The 17,327-nt window shown below is 43.0% G+C and overlaps 3 gene segments (V, D, J or C); all 3 read left to right on the top strand.

Annotated features, from left to right (window-relative positions):
- Positions 1-3,918: 3,918 nt before the first annotated feature.
- LOC129012423 (immunoglobulin heavy variable 4-39-like) lies at positions 3,919-5,115 on the top strand. The segment is given in 3 exon segments: positions 3,919-4,011; positions 4,087-4,464; positions 4,976-5,115. Coding segments are annotated over 3 exon segments (585 nt in total).
- A 6,097-nt stretch (positions 5,116-11,212) lies between these two features.
- LOC129012421 (immunoglobulin heavy variable 4-59-like) lies at positions 11,213-12,391 on the top strand. The segment is given in 3 exon segments: positions 11,213-11,314; positions 11,397-11,771; positions 12,252-12,391. Coding segments are annotated over 3 exon segments (561 nt in total).
- Positions 12,392-16,071: 3,680 nt separating this feature from the next.
- Positions 16,072-16,519, top strand: LOC129012424 (immunoglobulin heavy variable 1-58-like). The segment is given in 2 exon segments: positions 16,072-16,117; positions 16,203-16,519. Coding segments are annotated over 2 exon segments (363 nt in total).
- The last annotated feature ends 808 nt before the right edge of the window (positions 16,520-17,327 follow it).

Raw genomic sequence — 17,327 nt, 5'->3', positions numbered from 1 at the left:
TATGGGAGGTAAAATAAGTAATGCATGGACCTTCAGATATTAAGTCATAGGGTTATTATGACTGTGCCCTGAGGGAGTGGACCAGAGGTCGTACGCACTAGTGGCCGTAGCTTTGGCAAAGGGTGTTCATGGGTTTCTGAAAGTTTTGATAATTTTATTTTTAAAATTGAATTTATTATTTATTTCTTCTTCAACATTTCCAGAAGATTGTTGGCAGTAAGGGCAGGGTAGTATTGGAGAAATACTCACAAATTAGAGAGTTATTTTGTAATCATTCTCCTGAGATTTACACGAGTCAATTGAAGTTCATAGGTCACAAGCTGAAATATCAAAGTGAAGAAGCATTCATCAACTATAATGGCTGTAGTTTTTGACAAGGCAGCGCTTCAATTCAGCCAGAAAAAAAAAGACAACAATAAAACTTTCAAATACAGGGAAGCCTGACCTCAGTCTCTCTCTCTCTTATAAAGAAAAAGCTGTGCCACATCAAGATTTTTCTTCAAGCTCTCAGATAGAATCAACATTGGCAGTGGAACAGCTAATCACTTTCTCCTTAGAAAAGGCTAAGGTCTTAGAGGAATGCAGACCTGTGTTCATGAAGAAGATGACATTGTTATGTCTTCCCCTTTGTCGGGTGACTGTGCCCAAGTTGTGTGTTTCAGATGTCAGACACGACCTATAGGGATGGTCGTGGCTGCACGTGACTGACAGGGACTTAGTTTCTGTATCTGTAAGTGCCCCGCCCTAGGAGGAGCTACAGGAGTCAGGCCTAGACTGGAAGTGCCCTCACTGAACGTCTGCCCCACCTGTGCAGTCTCTGGCCAGTTCAAGAAAGTTATACCCCTGGAACTTCTTTTGTCAAAAGTACTCCATCTAGTGTGTATGACTTATGGTTCACACCCTTAAGGAAACAGCCATGATCATCCTATGACTTGGTGTCTAGAAGACTCATGCATTTTTAATTTTACCTCCAATGTTAGACTCTACTTTATCACATGCAGACACCGCAGAATATTTTGAGACATTAATGTGTGATGCTGAAAAATTCAACAGTGCATAAAAGTTGCCTTCCCATCATAGCCTGTGGTTACTACAGAATAAGGGTCTGTCATCCCCTAGGGAAGAGCTATAATGGATAGTGTGCACTGTTAATAGTTACGGGAATTGATCCATCTTGTGGCAAATGTCAACATCTTCTTCTTTTGTAACATTAAATCATATTCTATTGTGCATATATACCACATTGTCTTTATCCATTTGTCTATCTGCTGACACTCAGATTGTTTCCATATCTTGGCTGTTTTTAACAGCGTTTCAATAAATATAGGATGTGGATATCTTTACAAGGTGGTAATTTCATCTCGTTTGTGTAGACTCACAGAAACAGGATTTCTGGTCGGGTAATATTTCTGGTTTTAATTCTTTTAGGAGCCTTTGTACTGCTTTCCACAATTGTGGAAAAGTAGAATGGTATAGCCATTATGAAAAACAATTTCAGTTTTGAGGTATGATCTATAAACAAATAATGTTTGATTATGGCTCTCAATGAGAATATCTACTAAATATAATGGAATTTCCGAAAGATTCCTCACCTTAAAGCAGGGATGGATTATGAATTTGCCTCTTATTTCCCAAAAGCAAAAGATTGTTAGCATGGATGATGGAGGTTGTTGGCAGGTTTCAGGATGATCTCATAAGAGGAGAATCTGTTGGCTAAAAATGTTGGGTTTTCAGTCCCATACATACCTACACTCAATATGAAACAACGAAGTCAAGTGAGGATCTAGAACATGTTCACTTGAAACAACAGCACATTCTCAAAGACACCAGTTGCTACAGGGCAAGGGAGATGAACTTTTGAAACAGTGAAGTGTGAACGCACAGTAAGTGATAAAGTTATCACGTTTACACGAAGATTGTTTAATGTGCCAATGGTTTGTACAGATTAATCATGCACAAATACACAAAACACATTTTTGCATACATAAGTGTCTAGAGAAAAATCTTCTTAGGGAAACTTCTCCAGGTTACACAAATCTGTGTAAGTTGTAGATTTCATCGGTAAGTGTCTCTTCATGAATGCTAGTCTGTTTTTCAAGTTAGGAAATATTATCTGTGTTGGATAATAGGCTTCCAATTGAGTAGATTTCTTAAGTGCTTCTTGAGTTGTAACAAATGAACCAAAAAAAATGATGAACTGGAGTTCCATAGCTGCATTGATAAAAATTTCTTATAAGCTTTCTTTCAATTATTTGAGACCAGTTTTCCTGATTTTCTTTTTCCTCAATAGATAAATTTTCACAAGATTTCAGGAAACCACCTCTCAGGCACTGTAGTTTAAAAGACTAGCTTCCTAGATAAAGTAGCTTCTGTCTAACCATAATGAGCTTATTTCTTCTGCAAAACATCAGGTTTGAGAACTCATTGTTGGGAAGTTTTGCCTCTAGCATTGTAACTTGATCTAGGGCCTGACACATTTGTGGCAAACAATACCTACCAATTCAGAAGCTCTTTGGTTTTCTTTCCAAGAAATATAATTCTTTCTGTTCTGTATATGAGCATATCCTAACATCCCTGTACACACCCACATAGATGTCTGCAAGCCTATGAATTATTCTCTGTAAATAAAGATTTAACTCAATTTCCCTCAATGTTCATAATTCTCCTGAGGGTGAGGAAGGTCTTTCTGGATCTGTTCAAACAAAAGGCCCAGAGACCACCTGGTAGGTAAGGAGCTCACCTGGCTCTGGATGTTGGTTCTGTCTTTCCCCCTCTGTTGTCCCACAGGTCATCCCACTTGTTCAGCTCCTAAGAAGACAGCCCAGATTTGTCCTGATTTTGAAACAGCCCAACTTCTGATGACTCTCCTGTTACCCACATCCATGGAGTTAGATTATTTATTATATAACTCACCAAACTAATGTCAAATGCCCAAGTTGCAATACCACACACCCTAGGGTTCGTTCATGCAAATCAATGGAGGAAAAAGTCTTTCACAGACAGATGGATCTGAATTGGTAAATATGTGGGTAAGGGCTCTGGGCTTGAGTATCATTGTCCAGCCATGTTTCACAGGGGTGAACCATTAGAGAAGAACCAGAGTTCCTTGTGCTCTGAGAGGGGAGGGCTCACAGAGGTCCTCTGGTTCAAGGGAAGGGTAATTGCAATAATCTTCATGATCGTCATGAGACTATCCTGCAGTGCTGACCCATTATAGAATTTATGTCTGAAGTTGTCACTGCAATACTCAATCTACATATTCTCTACAGAAGTGTTTAGAGGTCAGGTCACAACATCAAGGTCACACATTGAGAAGGATGGAGATATGTCCCACTACCTTCTCCTGAGATCTCAGACAGAATCCCAAATTTCAAAAGGTCAGAGAAAGGCAGCTGTTAGGTGCTTTTTTAAAATGACCCACTTCCTGGGACAAGAGCTTTCCTCTAACTATGATGCATGTTCTGAACTACAATAAACATTGGAAGGATCCAGGATTGTTTGAATTCACTGTCATTATTACATTCAGCTGCTGTTCCAATATGTCCGAAAGGGTAAATGACTATTTAGATGGCCTGGGTGTGTGGTTGGTTTTATATGAATCTTTAAAGGTAGAACAGTATTGATCCTATTCCAAAATCTGTCCTTGATCCATGATCACACTCATCTCTCAGACCAGCTCCTTCAGCACATCTCTTTACCTGGAAGAAGAGGACTCTGGGCTTGGAGAGGGGAGGCCCCAAGAAGAGAACTGAGTTCTCAAAGGGCACAGCCAGCATTCTCCTCCCAGGGTGAGCCCAAAAGACCAGGGCCTCTCTCATCCCTTTTCACTGCTCCATTCAAAGGCACCACCCACATGCAAATCCTCACTTAGGTACCCACAGGAAGCCACCACACATTTCCTTAAATTCAGGTCCAACTCACATGGCAAATAATTTCTGAGAGTTATGGATCTCATGTGCAAGAAAATGAAACACCTGTCGTTCTTCCTCCTGCTGGTGGCAGCTCCCAGATGTGAGTGTTTCAGGGATGAAGATATGGGAGGCTGTTTCTGATCCCAGGGCTCACTGTGGATCTCTCTGTTCACAGGGGTCCTGTCCCAGGTGCAGCTGCAGGAGTCGGGCCCAGGACTGGTGAAGCCTTCGGAGACCCTGTCCCTCACCTGCGCTGTCTCTGGTGGCTCCATCAGCAGTAGTTACTACTGGGGCTGGATCCGGCAACCAACAGGGAAGGGACTGGAGTGGATTGGGAGTATCTATTACAGTGGGAGCACCTACTACAACCCGTCCCTCAAGAGTCGAGTCACCATATCAGTAGACACGTCCAAGAACCAGTTCTCCCTGAAGCTGAGCTCTGTGACCTCCGCGGACACGGCCGTGTATTACTGTGCGAGACACACAGTGAGAGGAGCTGAGTGTGAGCCCAGACAAAAACCTCCCTGCAGAGCAGCAGAGCGGGCGGGCGCAGGTGCTGCTTACGACCAGCAGGGGGCGCGCGGGGTGCACAGAATATACAAGGCTGGGTCAGGAGCAGGTGCAGGGAGGGTGGGGCTTCCTCAACTGCTCAGTCGTCTCCCTCCTTGCCAGCACCTCAGCTTTTCCTAGAGGTCCCTCTTTCTTTATTGTCTGTGATTCTACTTCCTCACATCCTTGTGCTACGAAAGAAACGAGGAAGACAAATCTTCGTCTATAGTTGAAGTTTCACCAATTGCTAATAACTTTCCTACAGGTTCCTGCCTGGCCCATTATACGTTTTATATATATATATATATATATATATATATATATATATATATTTATATTTCTAATGCTCCTCACCATCTCTTGTTTTGTGTCATCAATTTAATTGTGCCCTTTTTGAAATTCATATGCTGAAACCCTAAATCCACTGCATCGCTAATGGAATTTTAATGATACAATTAAGGTTAAATGTGGACATAAGTGAGACCCTAATGCAATATATCTGTTGTCTTTATAAGAAGAGGAAGAGACACCAGCGACCTCTCACTTCTCACGTGCACACAGAGAAGAGGCCATGTGGAGACGTAGTGCACTAGAAGGTGGCCCTGTGCAAGCCAGGAAGAAGCCGCACCGAGAACCAACCCTGCCAGCACCTTGATCTTTGATATTCAGACTGAAGAATCGTAAGAAAATCAATATTTGCAATTTAAGCCACCCACTCCTTTTGTCTTCTTACGAAGACCCAGACAGGCTAATACCGCACAACTCTGTTAGCTCTGTCTCCTGGAGGGAGAAGCAGCCCACTGAGACTGGGCACATCTCTCAGATTTTCACATGAATTAGGCAAAAACAGTAGCTCTCATATAAAAGCTGTCATGTCCCTGTTGGGACAAGGTCTTTTAAACAAGCCCTGGGGCTTTGTCACAAATGTTGTCTTTTATCCTTTATTAGGACATAACTAATGGAAAATGAGTACCAGCTGGATGGAAACTGACCAGTGACCATCTTCTGCTGTCTCATTATTATATCACAGAAAACCACAGCAACATTACTCTATGTCTCCAACATTCTAAATTTGCACTGAATCCATTGCTAAATGAGGAGCTATATGGGGTCTGAGTTTTGTTACCTTCTTCCCAGTCTTCCCCAATTACCAAGGGCAGAAGAGACTTTCAGCGAAATTTGGCTTTTAAAGCCCACAACACCACATCACTTTTTAAGGTCCAGGAATTTTATTTGGGGGCTGATGAAATGCACGTTTAAATGGAAAACCCTAAAGCACATACAACAGCTGAAGGAATGGCCACTGCCCACCTGAAGGCTAATGAGGCAGATGGTAGGGTACATTCCTCCAAGATGTTCCTGGGCATGTGATGGTTGGATGCCTCATGCATATGAAAACAAGGACTGGACTGAGGTAGAAGCAAGGGCCATATCCTATGGGAAAACAAGAAAAAAATGGGCATCCCTGAAGAGAGTTAATTAGACTTGGAGGGTTTAAGATGAATTTTTTTCCAAAGTTTTTTAATGTTCTGAGCTAAATATGAATATTTTCTTTTTTTTAATTAGTAAGTTACCCTTAAAACTTAGCTGAGGGGATTTCTGAGCAAAGTGTGGATGGTGGGGTTTTTTTTTTTATTATACTTTAAGTTTTCAGGATACAATGTGCAGGTTTGTTACATATGGATACATGTGCCATGTTGGTGTGCTGCACCCATTAACTCCTCATTTACATTAGGTATATCTCCTAATGCTATCCCTCCCCCCTCCCGCCACCCCCACAACAGGCCCCAGTGTGTGATGTTCCCCTTCCTGTGTCCATGTGTTCTCATTGTTCAATTCCCACCTATGAGTGAGAACATGCGGTGTTTGGTTTTTTGTCCTTACGATAGTTTGCTGAGAATGATGGTTTCCAGCTTCATCCATGTCCCTACAAAGGACATGAACTCATCATTTTGTATGGTTGCATAGTATTCCATGGTGTATATGTGCCACATTTTCTTAATCCAGTCTATCATTGTTGGATATTTGGGTTGGTTCCAAGTCTTTGCTATTGTGAATAGTGTCGCAATAAACATACGTGTGCATGTGTCTTCATAACAGCATGATTTATAATCCTTTGGGTATATACCCAGTAATGGGATGGCTGGGTCAAATGGTATTTCTAGTTCTAGATCCGTGAGGAATCACCACACTGACTTCCACAATGGATGAACTAGTTTACAGTCCCACCAACAGTGTAAAAGTGTTCCTATTTCTCCACATCCTCTCCAGCACCTGTTGTTTCCCGACTTTTTAATGATTGCCATTCTAACTGGTGTGAGATGGTATCTCATTGTGGTTTTGATTTGCATTTCTCTGATGGCCAGTGATGGTGAGCATTTTTTCCTGTGTTTTTTGGCTGCATAAATGTCTTCTTTTGAGAAGTGTCTGTTCATATCCTTCACCCACTTTTTGATGAGGTTGTTTGTTTTTTTCTTGTAAATTTGTTTGAGTTCATTGTAGATTCTGGATATTATCCCTTACATTTTAGACCTAAAACCATAAAAATCCTAGAAGAAAACCTAGGCAATACCATTCAGGACATAGTCATGGGCAAGGACTTCTTGTCTAAAACACCAAAGCAGTGACAACAAAAGCCAAAATTGACAAATGGGATCTAACTAAACTAAAGAGCTTTAGCCCAGCAAAAGCAACTACCATCAGAGTGAACAGGCAACCTACAGAATGGGAGAAAATTTATGTACATTTTTAAGCTGAGCAGCATATTTTTAAGTAAAACCTAGAATAATAAAAGAATCCAAACATTTTTCAGCTGCCCAAAAAAAAAATATTATGGTAAATGTGTTCACTGGAACACTACTCATCACTTATAATAAATATGTTTCTGGTACACAGAACAACAAAGAAAAATATCTGAGTGTTTATGCCAAGTAAAATAAGCCAGACAAATAAGAATATGTACCATATTACTCCATTTATGAAATTTCTTTTAAATGAAAAAGAATCTAAAGTAATATCCAGAAGATCAGTACTTACCTGGAAAAAGGGTAGATGAAAGGAAGGGGAAAGGAGGAAACATACAGAAGAACAAGAGAAAATGTTGAGGGGAATTCACTTGTCCAGCTTCGTAATGATGCCTTACATCATGTTGATCAATTGCACACTTTAAATATGTGAGGTCTATTATCTGCCAGTTAACACTCACAAAATTTATTGCAAGCAGACAAATGAAAAATTAGACAAAGAAAGGGTGGTATAAAGATAGAAAATATATATATTGAATGTCAGAAATGTCTGAGAATTTAACTCCTGAACCCTAGTTCCCTCCTTATTTTTAGGTGAATGGTACAGTGCACCAAAATCACACACATTCTCAGTACAGGAAGTGGGTTACACAAAGTATAAGAGGTATGTCCAATTCTTACCAAGATTTGGTTCAGGGAGTAACAGTGATGAGGAATCACAGGCCCAGATACCGGGACTCACTCATCCCAGACATGAGCTCGTAGACACACACTTAGCCCCTCCTCAATGTGTGGGTTGACTTCCACATATGTAAATGGAGAAACCATTGACTCCTACAGAACATAATTTACACAAATATACAAAAGATAAAATAGTGCAAATATTTATCACAACAAAATTTCCTAATAAGACAGTGTACTTTCCAAATACCATAATTGTCACCCAACTCCTGTGGGGCCATGTCATTTTATCTGGGGTCTGCCATCTCCTCAGGGTTCCCACCCCAGAGCTCTCTATATAGTAGAAGAAAAGCAAATAGGGCCCTCCCTCTGCTGTTGAAAACCAGCCAAATCCTGACCCTGCAGCTCTGGGAGAGGAGCCCCAGCCCCAGGATTCCCAGCTGTCTCCACTTGGTCATGAACACTGAACACAGAAGACGCACCATGGAGTCTGGGCTGAACTGGGTTTTCCTTGTTGCAATTTTAAAAGATGATTTATGGAGAATGAGAGACACTGAGTGTGATTGGACATAAGTGACAGAAACAGTGGGTATGTGTGGCAGTTTCTGACCAGGGTGTCTCTGTTTTTGCAGGTGTCCAGTGTGAAGTGCAGCTGGTGGAGTCTGGGCAACGCTTGGTACAGCCTGGGGTGTCCCTGAGACTCTCCTGTGCAGCCTCTGGATTTACCTTCAGTAGCTATGCTATGACTGGGTCCGCCAGGCTCCAGGAAAGGGTTTGGAGTGGGTCTCAGTTATTAGTACAAGTGGTGGTACCAAACTCTACCCAGACTCTGTGAAGGGCCGATTCACCATCTCCAGAGACAATACCCAGAATTCACTGTATCTGCGAATGAGCAGCCTGAGAGCCGAGGACACGGCTGTGTATTACTGTGTGAAAGATGCAGTGAGAAGTCAGTGTGAGCCCAGACACAAACCTCCCTGCGGGATACCGGGGACAACCAGGGAAAGCCTGGGACACTGTGTACTGGGGTGTCCCCAGGGCCAAGTGCAGGTGGTGTAAGCCTGGGTTTCCTGTCATGGACTAAGGTTGCCTTGTTAGCAAATTACCCCAGGGACCTTCTCGAGATTTCAAATTCTGTAATAACATTTGATGTCGTCTCTGACTGCAAAATGTCTCCCCAACTTTGTATCTTTTATTTTGTAACAGGAGGACATATCCTCACCCTGCAGAAGCCTGACTGTCACTTTGGGGGTAGAAATGACCTGCCTTGATCTCATTGATCACTGTCCTGAGGAAAATACCCCACAGGGGGCCCCAATGACTCCAGCAATGGCTCTGCCTCAAAACCATTGAAGAGTCCTTCCTTTCATTAGAGTTGACCACAGCACCTGGGCTTCAGCACAAGCCATACCACAGACGTCACAAAGCAGCAGCTTGACCCCTGATCCAGGTGCATTTTCTCACCTTTAGAGGCTGGGAGAGGGGTGTATTCTCAACGTCAACATGCTCTTTGTGGATTTTTACACAGAACACCTGCTTTTACTTTATTTCATTTGAAGATAAATGAACAAATGTGCATCTACACATGATTGTAATTTTCACATTTATTCCACTTCCAATATTTCTGAATTCTGCATGACGTCTTGGCACAGGGTTGTGTTTTCTACAGGTATTTTTCATCAAAGCAAGAAAATGCATTTTCAATTTCCCTGTTTTTCCTCCATGTGCAGAGACCTTGAGTAGTGCACATCTGACTGTGTTTGTCTGTTTTCACGCTGCTGATAAAGACATACCAGAGACTGGGAAACTTACAGTAGAAAGAGTTTTATTGGACTTACAGTTCCACGTGGCTACCAAGGCCTCACCACCATGGTGGAAGGTGAAAGGCACATCTGACATGGTGGCAGACAAGAGAAGAGAGCTTGTGCTGGGGTCTCCCCTTTTTAAAACCATCAGATCTCATGAGACTCATTCACTATTAAGAGAACAGTGCAGGAGAGACCCACTCCCATAATTCAGTCACCTCCCACTGGTCCCTCCCACAACATTGAGAATTATGAGAGTTACACATCAAGATGAGATTTGAGTGGGGACACATCTGACCCATATCATTCCACCCCAGGTTCCCTCCCAAATCTCATCTCCTCACATTTCAAAACCAATCATGCCTTCCCAACAGCTCCCCAAAGTATAAACTCATTTCATCATTAACTCAGAAGTCTACAGTACAAAGTTTCATCTGAGACAAGGCAAGTGCCTTCCACTTATGAGCCTGTAAATTCAAAAGCAACTTTCAAGCATTGGGTAAACACACCCATTCCAAATCACAGAAATTAGCCATAACAAAAAGGCCCCATGCAAGTCCAAAGTCCTGCAGGGCAGTCAAATCATAAAGCTCCACAATGATCACCTGTAACACCCTTTCTCACACCCAGGACATGTTGATGCAACAGCTGAGTCCCGATGGTCTTGGGCAGCTCCACCCCTGTGGCTTTGCAGGGTACAGCCTCCCTCCTGGCTGCTTTCACAGGCGGGTGTTCAGTGTCTGTGGCTTTTCCAGGCACAAAGTGCAAACTGTCAGTGGATCTACCATTCCAGGGTCTGCAGGATAGCAGCCCTCTTCTCACAGCTCCACTAGGTAGTGCCCCAGTAAGGACTCTGTGTGGGAGCTCTGGCCTTATATTTCCCTTCTTCACTGCTGCGGCAGAGGTTCTCCATGACTGATCCACCATTGCAGCAAACTTATGAGTGGACATCCATGTGTTTTCATACATCTTCTGAAATCTAGGCAGAGGTTCTCAAACCCCAATTCTTAGCACTCTTTCCATAATGGTTCATTTTTTTGGGCTGCTCATTACTGGTATTTTTCAAAGGAATCTCACCTGAAACTTTACTCTTTTGTATTTTGTCTCCATGACAAGGTTGGGAAGTTTTACCTCCACCATCATAACATGATCTAGTGATCTCACACATTTGTGGCAAACAATACCTACAAGTTCAGAAGCTCTTTGTTTTTCTTTCCATGTAATATAATTCTTTCTGTTCTGTGTATAAGCTTATCTTAGCAATCCTGTACACACCCACATAAATGTCTACAAGCCTATGAATTATTCTCTGTAAATAAAAATTCATCTCTCTTCCTGAGGGGAGGCCCCAGGAAGAGAACTGAGTTCTCAAAGGGCACAGCCAGCATCCTACTCCCAGGGCGAGCCCAAAGGACTGGGGCCTCCCTCCTCCTTTTTCACCTGTCCATACAAAGGCACCACCCACATGCAAATCCTTACTTAAGCACCCACAGGAAACCACCACATGTTTCCTTAAATTCAGGATCCAGCTCACACGGGAAATACTTTCTGAGAGTCCTGGACCTCCTGTGCAAGAACATGAAACATCTGTGGTTCTTCCTTCTCCTGGGGGCAGCTCCCAGATGTGAGTGTCTCAGGGATCCAGACATGAAGATGTGGGAGGTGCCTCTGAGCCCAGGGCTCACTGTGGGTCTCTCTGTTCACAGGGGTCCTGTCCCAAGTGCAGCTGCAGGAGTCGGGCCCAGGACTGGTGAAGCCTTCGGAGACCCTGTCCCTCACCTGCGCTGTCTCTGGTGGCTCCATCAGTAGTTACTACTGGGGCTGGATCCGGCAGCCACCAGGGAAGGGACTGGAGTGGATTGGATATATCTATTCCAGTGGGAGCACCAACTACAACCCCTCCCTCAAGAGTCGAGTCACTATGTCAGTAGACACGTCCAAGAACCAGTTCTCCCTGAAGCTGAGCTCTGTGACCTCCGCGGACACGGCCGTGTATTACTGTGTGAGATACACAGTGAGGGGAGGTGAGTGTGAGCCCAGACAAAAACCTCCCTGCGGGGAGGCGGAGGGGGCGGACGCAGGTGCTGCTCACGACCAGCAGGGGGCGCGCGGGGCCCACAGAGCTGGAGGCCGGGTCAGGAGCAGGTGCAGGGAGGGCGGGGCTTCCTCGTCTGCTCTGTGGTCTCCCTCCTCGCCAACACCTCGCTGTCCCCAGGGCTCCTCTTTCTTTATTATCTGTGGTTCTGCTTCCTCACATTCTTGTGCCAGGAAAGAAATGAGGAAGACAAATTTTCGTCTGTAGTTGAAGTTTCACCAATTACTAGGAACTTTCCTACAAGTTCCTGCATGGCCCATTATAGCTTACTGATTAAAAAATATATATTCTAACCCTTCTCACCATCTCTTCATTTGTGTCATCAACTGAATTGTGCCCTCTTTGAAATTCATATGCTGAAACCTTAAAATCGATAGATCTATATTGGAATTTTAATGAAATAATTAAGGTTAAATGTGGTCATAAGTGTAAGACCCTAATGAAATAGACGTGTTGTCTTTATAAGAAGAGGAAGAGACACAAGAGACCTCTCACTTTTCACGTGCAGGCATAGAAGAGGCCATGTGGAGACGTCATGCACTAGAAGGTGGCCCAGTAGAAACCAGGAAGAAGCTGCGCCAAGAACCAACCCTGCCAGCACATTGATCTTCAACATTCAGACTGCAGAATTTTCAGAAAATCAATATTTGTTGTTTAAGCCACCCACTCCTTATTGTCTTCTTATGAAGATCCGCACAGACTAATACCACATAACTCTGTTAGCGCTGTCCCCTGAGTGGAGAATCAGCCCCCTGAGGCTGGGCACATCTCTCAGATTTCCACATCAAGTAGGCAAAAATATAGTAGTTCTGATTTAAAAACTTGTCATGTCCCTGTTGGCCAATTTCTAGGCAAGGTCTTTTAAAGAAGCCCTGGGGGCTTTGTCACAGAATTTGTCTTTTACCTTTTATTAGGACATAACTAATGGACAATGAGTACCAGTTGGATGCAGACTGACCACTGAGCATCTTCTGCTGTCTCCTAAGTATGCCACAGAAAACCACACCAACATTACTCTATGTCTTCAACTTTATAAATTTGCACAGATTGGTATTTAAGGCAGGCCCAGCGTTGAAGAACTCCTTTAGTTTTTGCTTCTCTGGGAAAGGTCTTATCTCTCCTGGCCTTGGTCTTCAAGTTTCAGCAATTCTGGAAAGCCAAGGATACCTCCATCTCCTCCTCCATGCTCTGCTACTCACCTGAGAACAGCTTTCTCATTGGAATGTCTTCTGTTTAAGGAATAAGAGTCCCTGTTTCAGGCTTGGGTGCCTGAGTGCATCTACTAGATCCAGCCCAGGACTGGAGATACTTTCCAGAACACAACATCACCTGAGACATGACCAGTCACACTGCTTCACTTTCACAATTTCTGCTTCCTCACGAGAAACTTACAACTGCAGAGAATTTTTCATAAGCGTTGTGCCATATCCTTTCTCTGTTTCCTTGCCTGTTCATTTCTGTGAGACCGGGTGCCACATCTATGTAATCAGATTAGAATCCTGCCGCCAGTAACACATGAAGGGGACCTTTGGTTGTACTTTTGGTCTTTGCTCCAAAATGTAAAGATTACAGAAGTCATCACCCTCATTCTTACACCAAGAATCATCTGCAAAATCTGATCTTCAATACATTTTAGAATTCATCAAATGAATGAAATTCCATTTTTTAAATTACCACTCCAAAAACTGGAGAGATGGGCATGTCCAGAATGGCAGTTGACAGTTGCTTAACTGGAAGAGAAGCTGCAGAAGCCACAAGCTGTTGAAGGCACTTACATGGTTAGCACTATAGACATCTGCAAGACAGATGTGGACTACGGTGAAATGACAGTTCCAGAGAGCCACACGCTCCTCAGTCTTCTGGAATTTCCCTCCAGAAATCTCAAGAATCTAAAAAATACAATCCAAATATGTTTCCTATGGGTCAGAATTGGGGAAGTTTAATTACTGAAAAATATACCAGTATACCAGGAGACTTCTCCAAAAGATCCTACAGGGAAGAACTTTTCCAGAAGAAAAATCAGCCCATTCCAGATCCCTCCCCACTTCCTCCATTATTATACAAATGAGTAAAATTAGCCAATAGGGTAAGATGTAAACAAATAGTCCAGGGATCCTGAAACCACAAAAAAGAGTAAAGATGAAAATTCAGCTTTTCCCCTGGAAACGCCTGGTCAAAGTCACAACCCAGAAGAGGAAGCTGATCGAGTCTCTAGGTTTCCATGGTCAGAACAGGCAGTGCTGACCTGCACTGCACAATCCTTTCTAACCAGGATGATGGTCTGGATTAAATATGAGTGTGTGGCAATGCACAGACTCTGAGGAGAACATAGGGACACTAAAAAAGAAATGGCAGAGAGTTAGACAAGGATAGTAGAGCAACATGAAGCCTCTGGCTTCAACATTTTTAAAAACAAGATCTTGGAAACTCCCTCGTTCACCTCAGCTTCTTTTATCATGAAGACTTTGCAAGGTTCTTAGCTGAGACAAAGAAAATAACAACCTGCATGCATTTCTGAAGTCTCCACTTGTATCCTGTTTGCTTTAGATCTCTAGGAGAAAAAAGTCAGATACCTCAGCCTAGTGTCAGTGTAGGAGGCACTTTCTACAGGTGAGGCACTAGAAGGAAGGGAAAACGTGTGTTATTGGAATAGTGGATATGAAGTGTGCTCTCATCTGAAAGCATCTCCACCTGCTGGAAATCTCAAATGCAACATTCAACTGCAAGAAACAAGGCACATCCACATCTCCTGGAAGATTTTGGATTCATTGTCCACTGATTCAGTGCAACTGGAGCTTCAGAGAAGGGGCTCCCTCCTGTGTCATAGCATCCTTGCTTTGAGTTTCCTTATAGAGTTCATTAGATTTAGCAAAGCTAATCAATTCTTTCAAGAGATGGTGTCAGCAGCGTATGCTGTCACTGAAGGAGTATTCTAAACCAGAACAAAGCCATTTCATGTTAGGCTAGGGAAGCTGGGGGAAGATGCTTTGTGAGCCCCACAGGAACTTCCTCGCAAGGCAAGGGCTGAGCTGGAGGGGGCGCGCAGAAGTCACCTGGCACAGGTTTCATCCCCGGAGCGGTGCACAGGAGGCTGGGGGTGAGGTTCCCTCTCAGCACCTGTGTCTTCCTTTGGCAACAAAAAAAATCCTAAGTGTTCAAGAAGTTGCTGATATGTCTTTAAATATCCTGTTACATCAGAACCATTCATATAACTTAAGGCAACCAGAACTATTTTTTAAAGTGGGTTCCAAGGACTGTAAGTATCCTAATAGTGAGGGTATAAAGGATAGGAATGGTTTTACTAATTGAAAGGATACAGAATTGTGGGAGTCACTATATTCCTATGAATTAAAAATTCAGATTTCAGTGTTAAGTAATGTTGCCTACATTGTGTGAGTGACAGGGCAGTGGTGGATCTGAGAGTGTGGCAGGTGCACAGACCTAGTGAGTCAGAAATCAACATGGAAAGATGAGGATCTATGGATATGAACTGAAAGTATGTAAACAGTTCATGAAATTCTATTAAATGCAGTAGGAAATAAAACCCAAACTTACCCAAAACACAAATTCCTTGACGATTATTTTGGGAGCAATGAGTTCATCAGAAACCCACTTCTCTTACATCTTCTGATGCCTATTGTCCATGAGATGAGAAATTCAGCTCTAATTACGCATCACAGGGCAAATCTGTAAACCAAGAGTGTTTCTATTGAAGATCTTGGTGGATCAGGATGCCAGGCAGGTGCTGGAGACACTGTCTCAGGAGCGCCCAGATGATCTCAGGGGGACATGCTGGACACTCACGTGGGACATCAGCAGTCACTTTCTCAGAGTCACCAGTGAGCTGTGCTGGTGCCTGATGGGACTAGGATGGGATCAAGGCACCTTCTCAGTGTCATAGAGAGTGATGGTTCCAGAAATCATCCAGGTGGTCTATTCGCTAGTCAAATATAGGTTCACAGTGAGGAGCATGTCCACTGGGTGCTTGGTCTTCAGTGAAAGGATGTCTGGCCACCAAAAGTTTGTAAATGGAGCAGGGCATGCATTTCCTCAAGGAGGATTAGGGCTTGAAGCATCAGCATCCCACCCTTGTAAGGCTGATGTGTCATTTACCTTCCCTTTCTTATCCTGAATCAGGGTCTTCAGCTATGAAATGCTCTGACTCATGAATATGCAAATAACCTGAGATCCACTGAGGTAAATATGAATATTTGTCAGCTCTGGGAGCATCACCCAGAAACCACATCCCTCAGCTAGAGAAGCCCCAGACAGCACAGCTCCTCACCATGGACTGGATTTGGAGGATCCTCTTCTTGGTGGCAGCAGCGACTGGTAAGGGGCTGCCAAGTCCCAGCAATGAGGAGGAGATTGATTCCAGTCAAGGTGGCTTTCACCCACTCCTGTGTTCTCTCCACAGGTGCCCACTCCCAGGTCCAGCTGGTGCAATCTGGGCCTGAGGTGAAGAAGCCCGGGTCCACAGTGAAGGTCTCCTGCAAGGCTTCTGGATACACCTTTACTAGCTCTGCTATGCAGTGGGTGCGACAGGCTCCTGGACAAGGCCTTGAGTGGATAGGATGGATCATCGTTGGCAGTGGTAACACAAACTACGCACAGAAGTTCCAGGGAAGAGTCACCATTACCGGGGACACGTCCACGAGCGCAGCCTACATGGAGCTGAGCAGCCTGAGATCCGAGGACATGGCCGTGTATTACTGTGCGGCAGACACAGTGTGAAAACCCACATCCTGAGTGTTTCAGAAACCCCAGGAAGGAGGCAGCTGTACTAGCATGGAGGGGATGACAAAGATTATGAGATTGAAGATTTTCTTAGAAAATGACATTAAGTCATTAAAGAAAAAGAACAACATAAATGTGTATTTGAGAAATTTTAATTATTTGAGAGATTTTTCATACAACATTTATTCTGTAAGCTATTTCAGGCATTGGAATATGAATCCAATTAATAAAGCTGATATAGACATCTTCTGAACGTATCTTTGTAAACATCAATTTCTGAATCAGTGTTGTAAATACTTTAAAACACAGACACAAGTTCACATTTTTACTCTACTTTTATCTCTATTTTTAAAAAATGCCAAAAAGAATCTTATTTTGTGCATTTTGAATTCCCACCATCAATGCATGATAATTCTCGGTTTTCCTCATTCAAGTTCCCATTTATCATTAAGAGTATTGTGTGTTTTAACCATTCTAATAGGTGAGTAATGTTACCTAATCTTTATTTAAATGCATATGTCCCTAAAAAAATTCATATTTAACAATATTTGTATAATTTTTGGTGAGATGTCTCTCATGATATTTGGTTCATTTTTAACTGCATTTTTATAAGTTGAAAGTATGCTTGCATATTGATTATAAAAGTCATTTAACAAATATGCGACTTGGAATTTTTTTCTCCAAGTCTGCGGTTGTCTTTTACTCCCTAATCACTGTGTATTGCAGAAAAATGTGTGTGTGTGTGTGTGTGTTCGTACAAATTTAGATTAAAAACATGTAAATTTTTATTCATTTAAAGATGATG

Source organism: Pongo pygmaeus, chromosome 15 (genome assembly GCF_028885625.2).
Source record: "Pongo pygmaeus isolate AG05252 chromosome 15, NHGRI_mPonPyg2-v2.0_pri, whole genome shotgun sequence".
NCBI lineage: Eukaryota > Metazoa > Chordata > Mammalia > Primates > Hominidae > Pongo > Pongo pygmaeus.
Note: the sequence above shows the minus strand (reverse complement) of the source record. Positions and strands in the feature narration are given on the sequence as shown.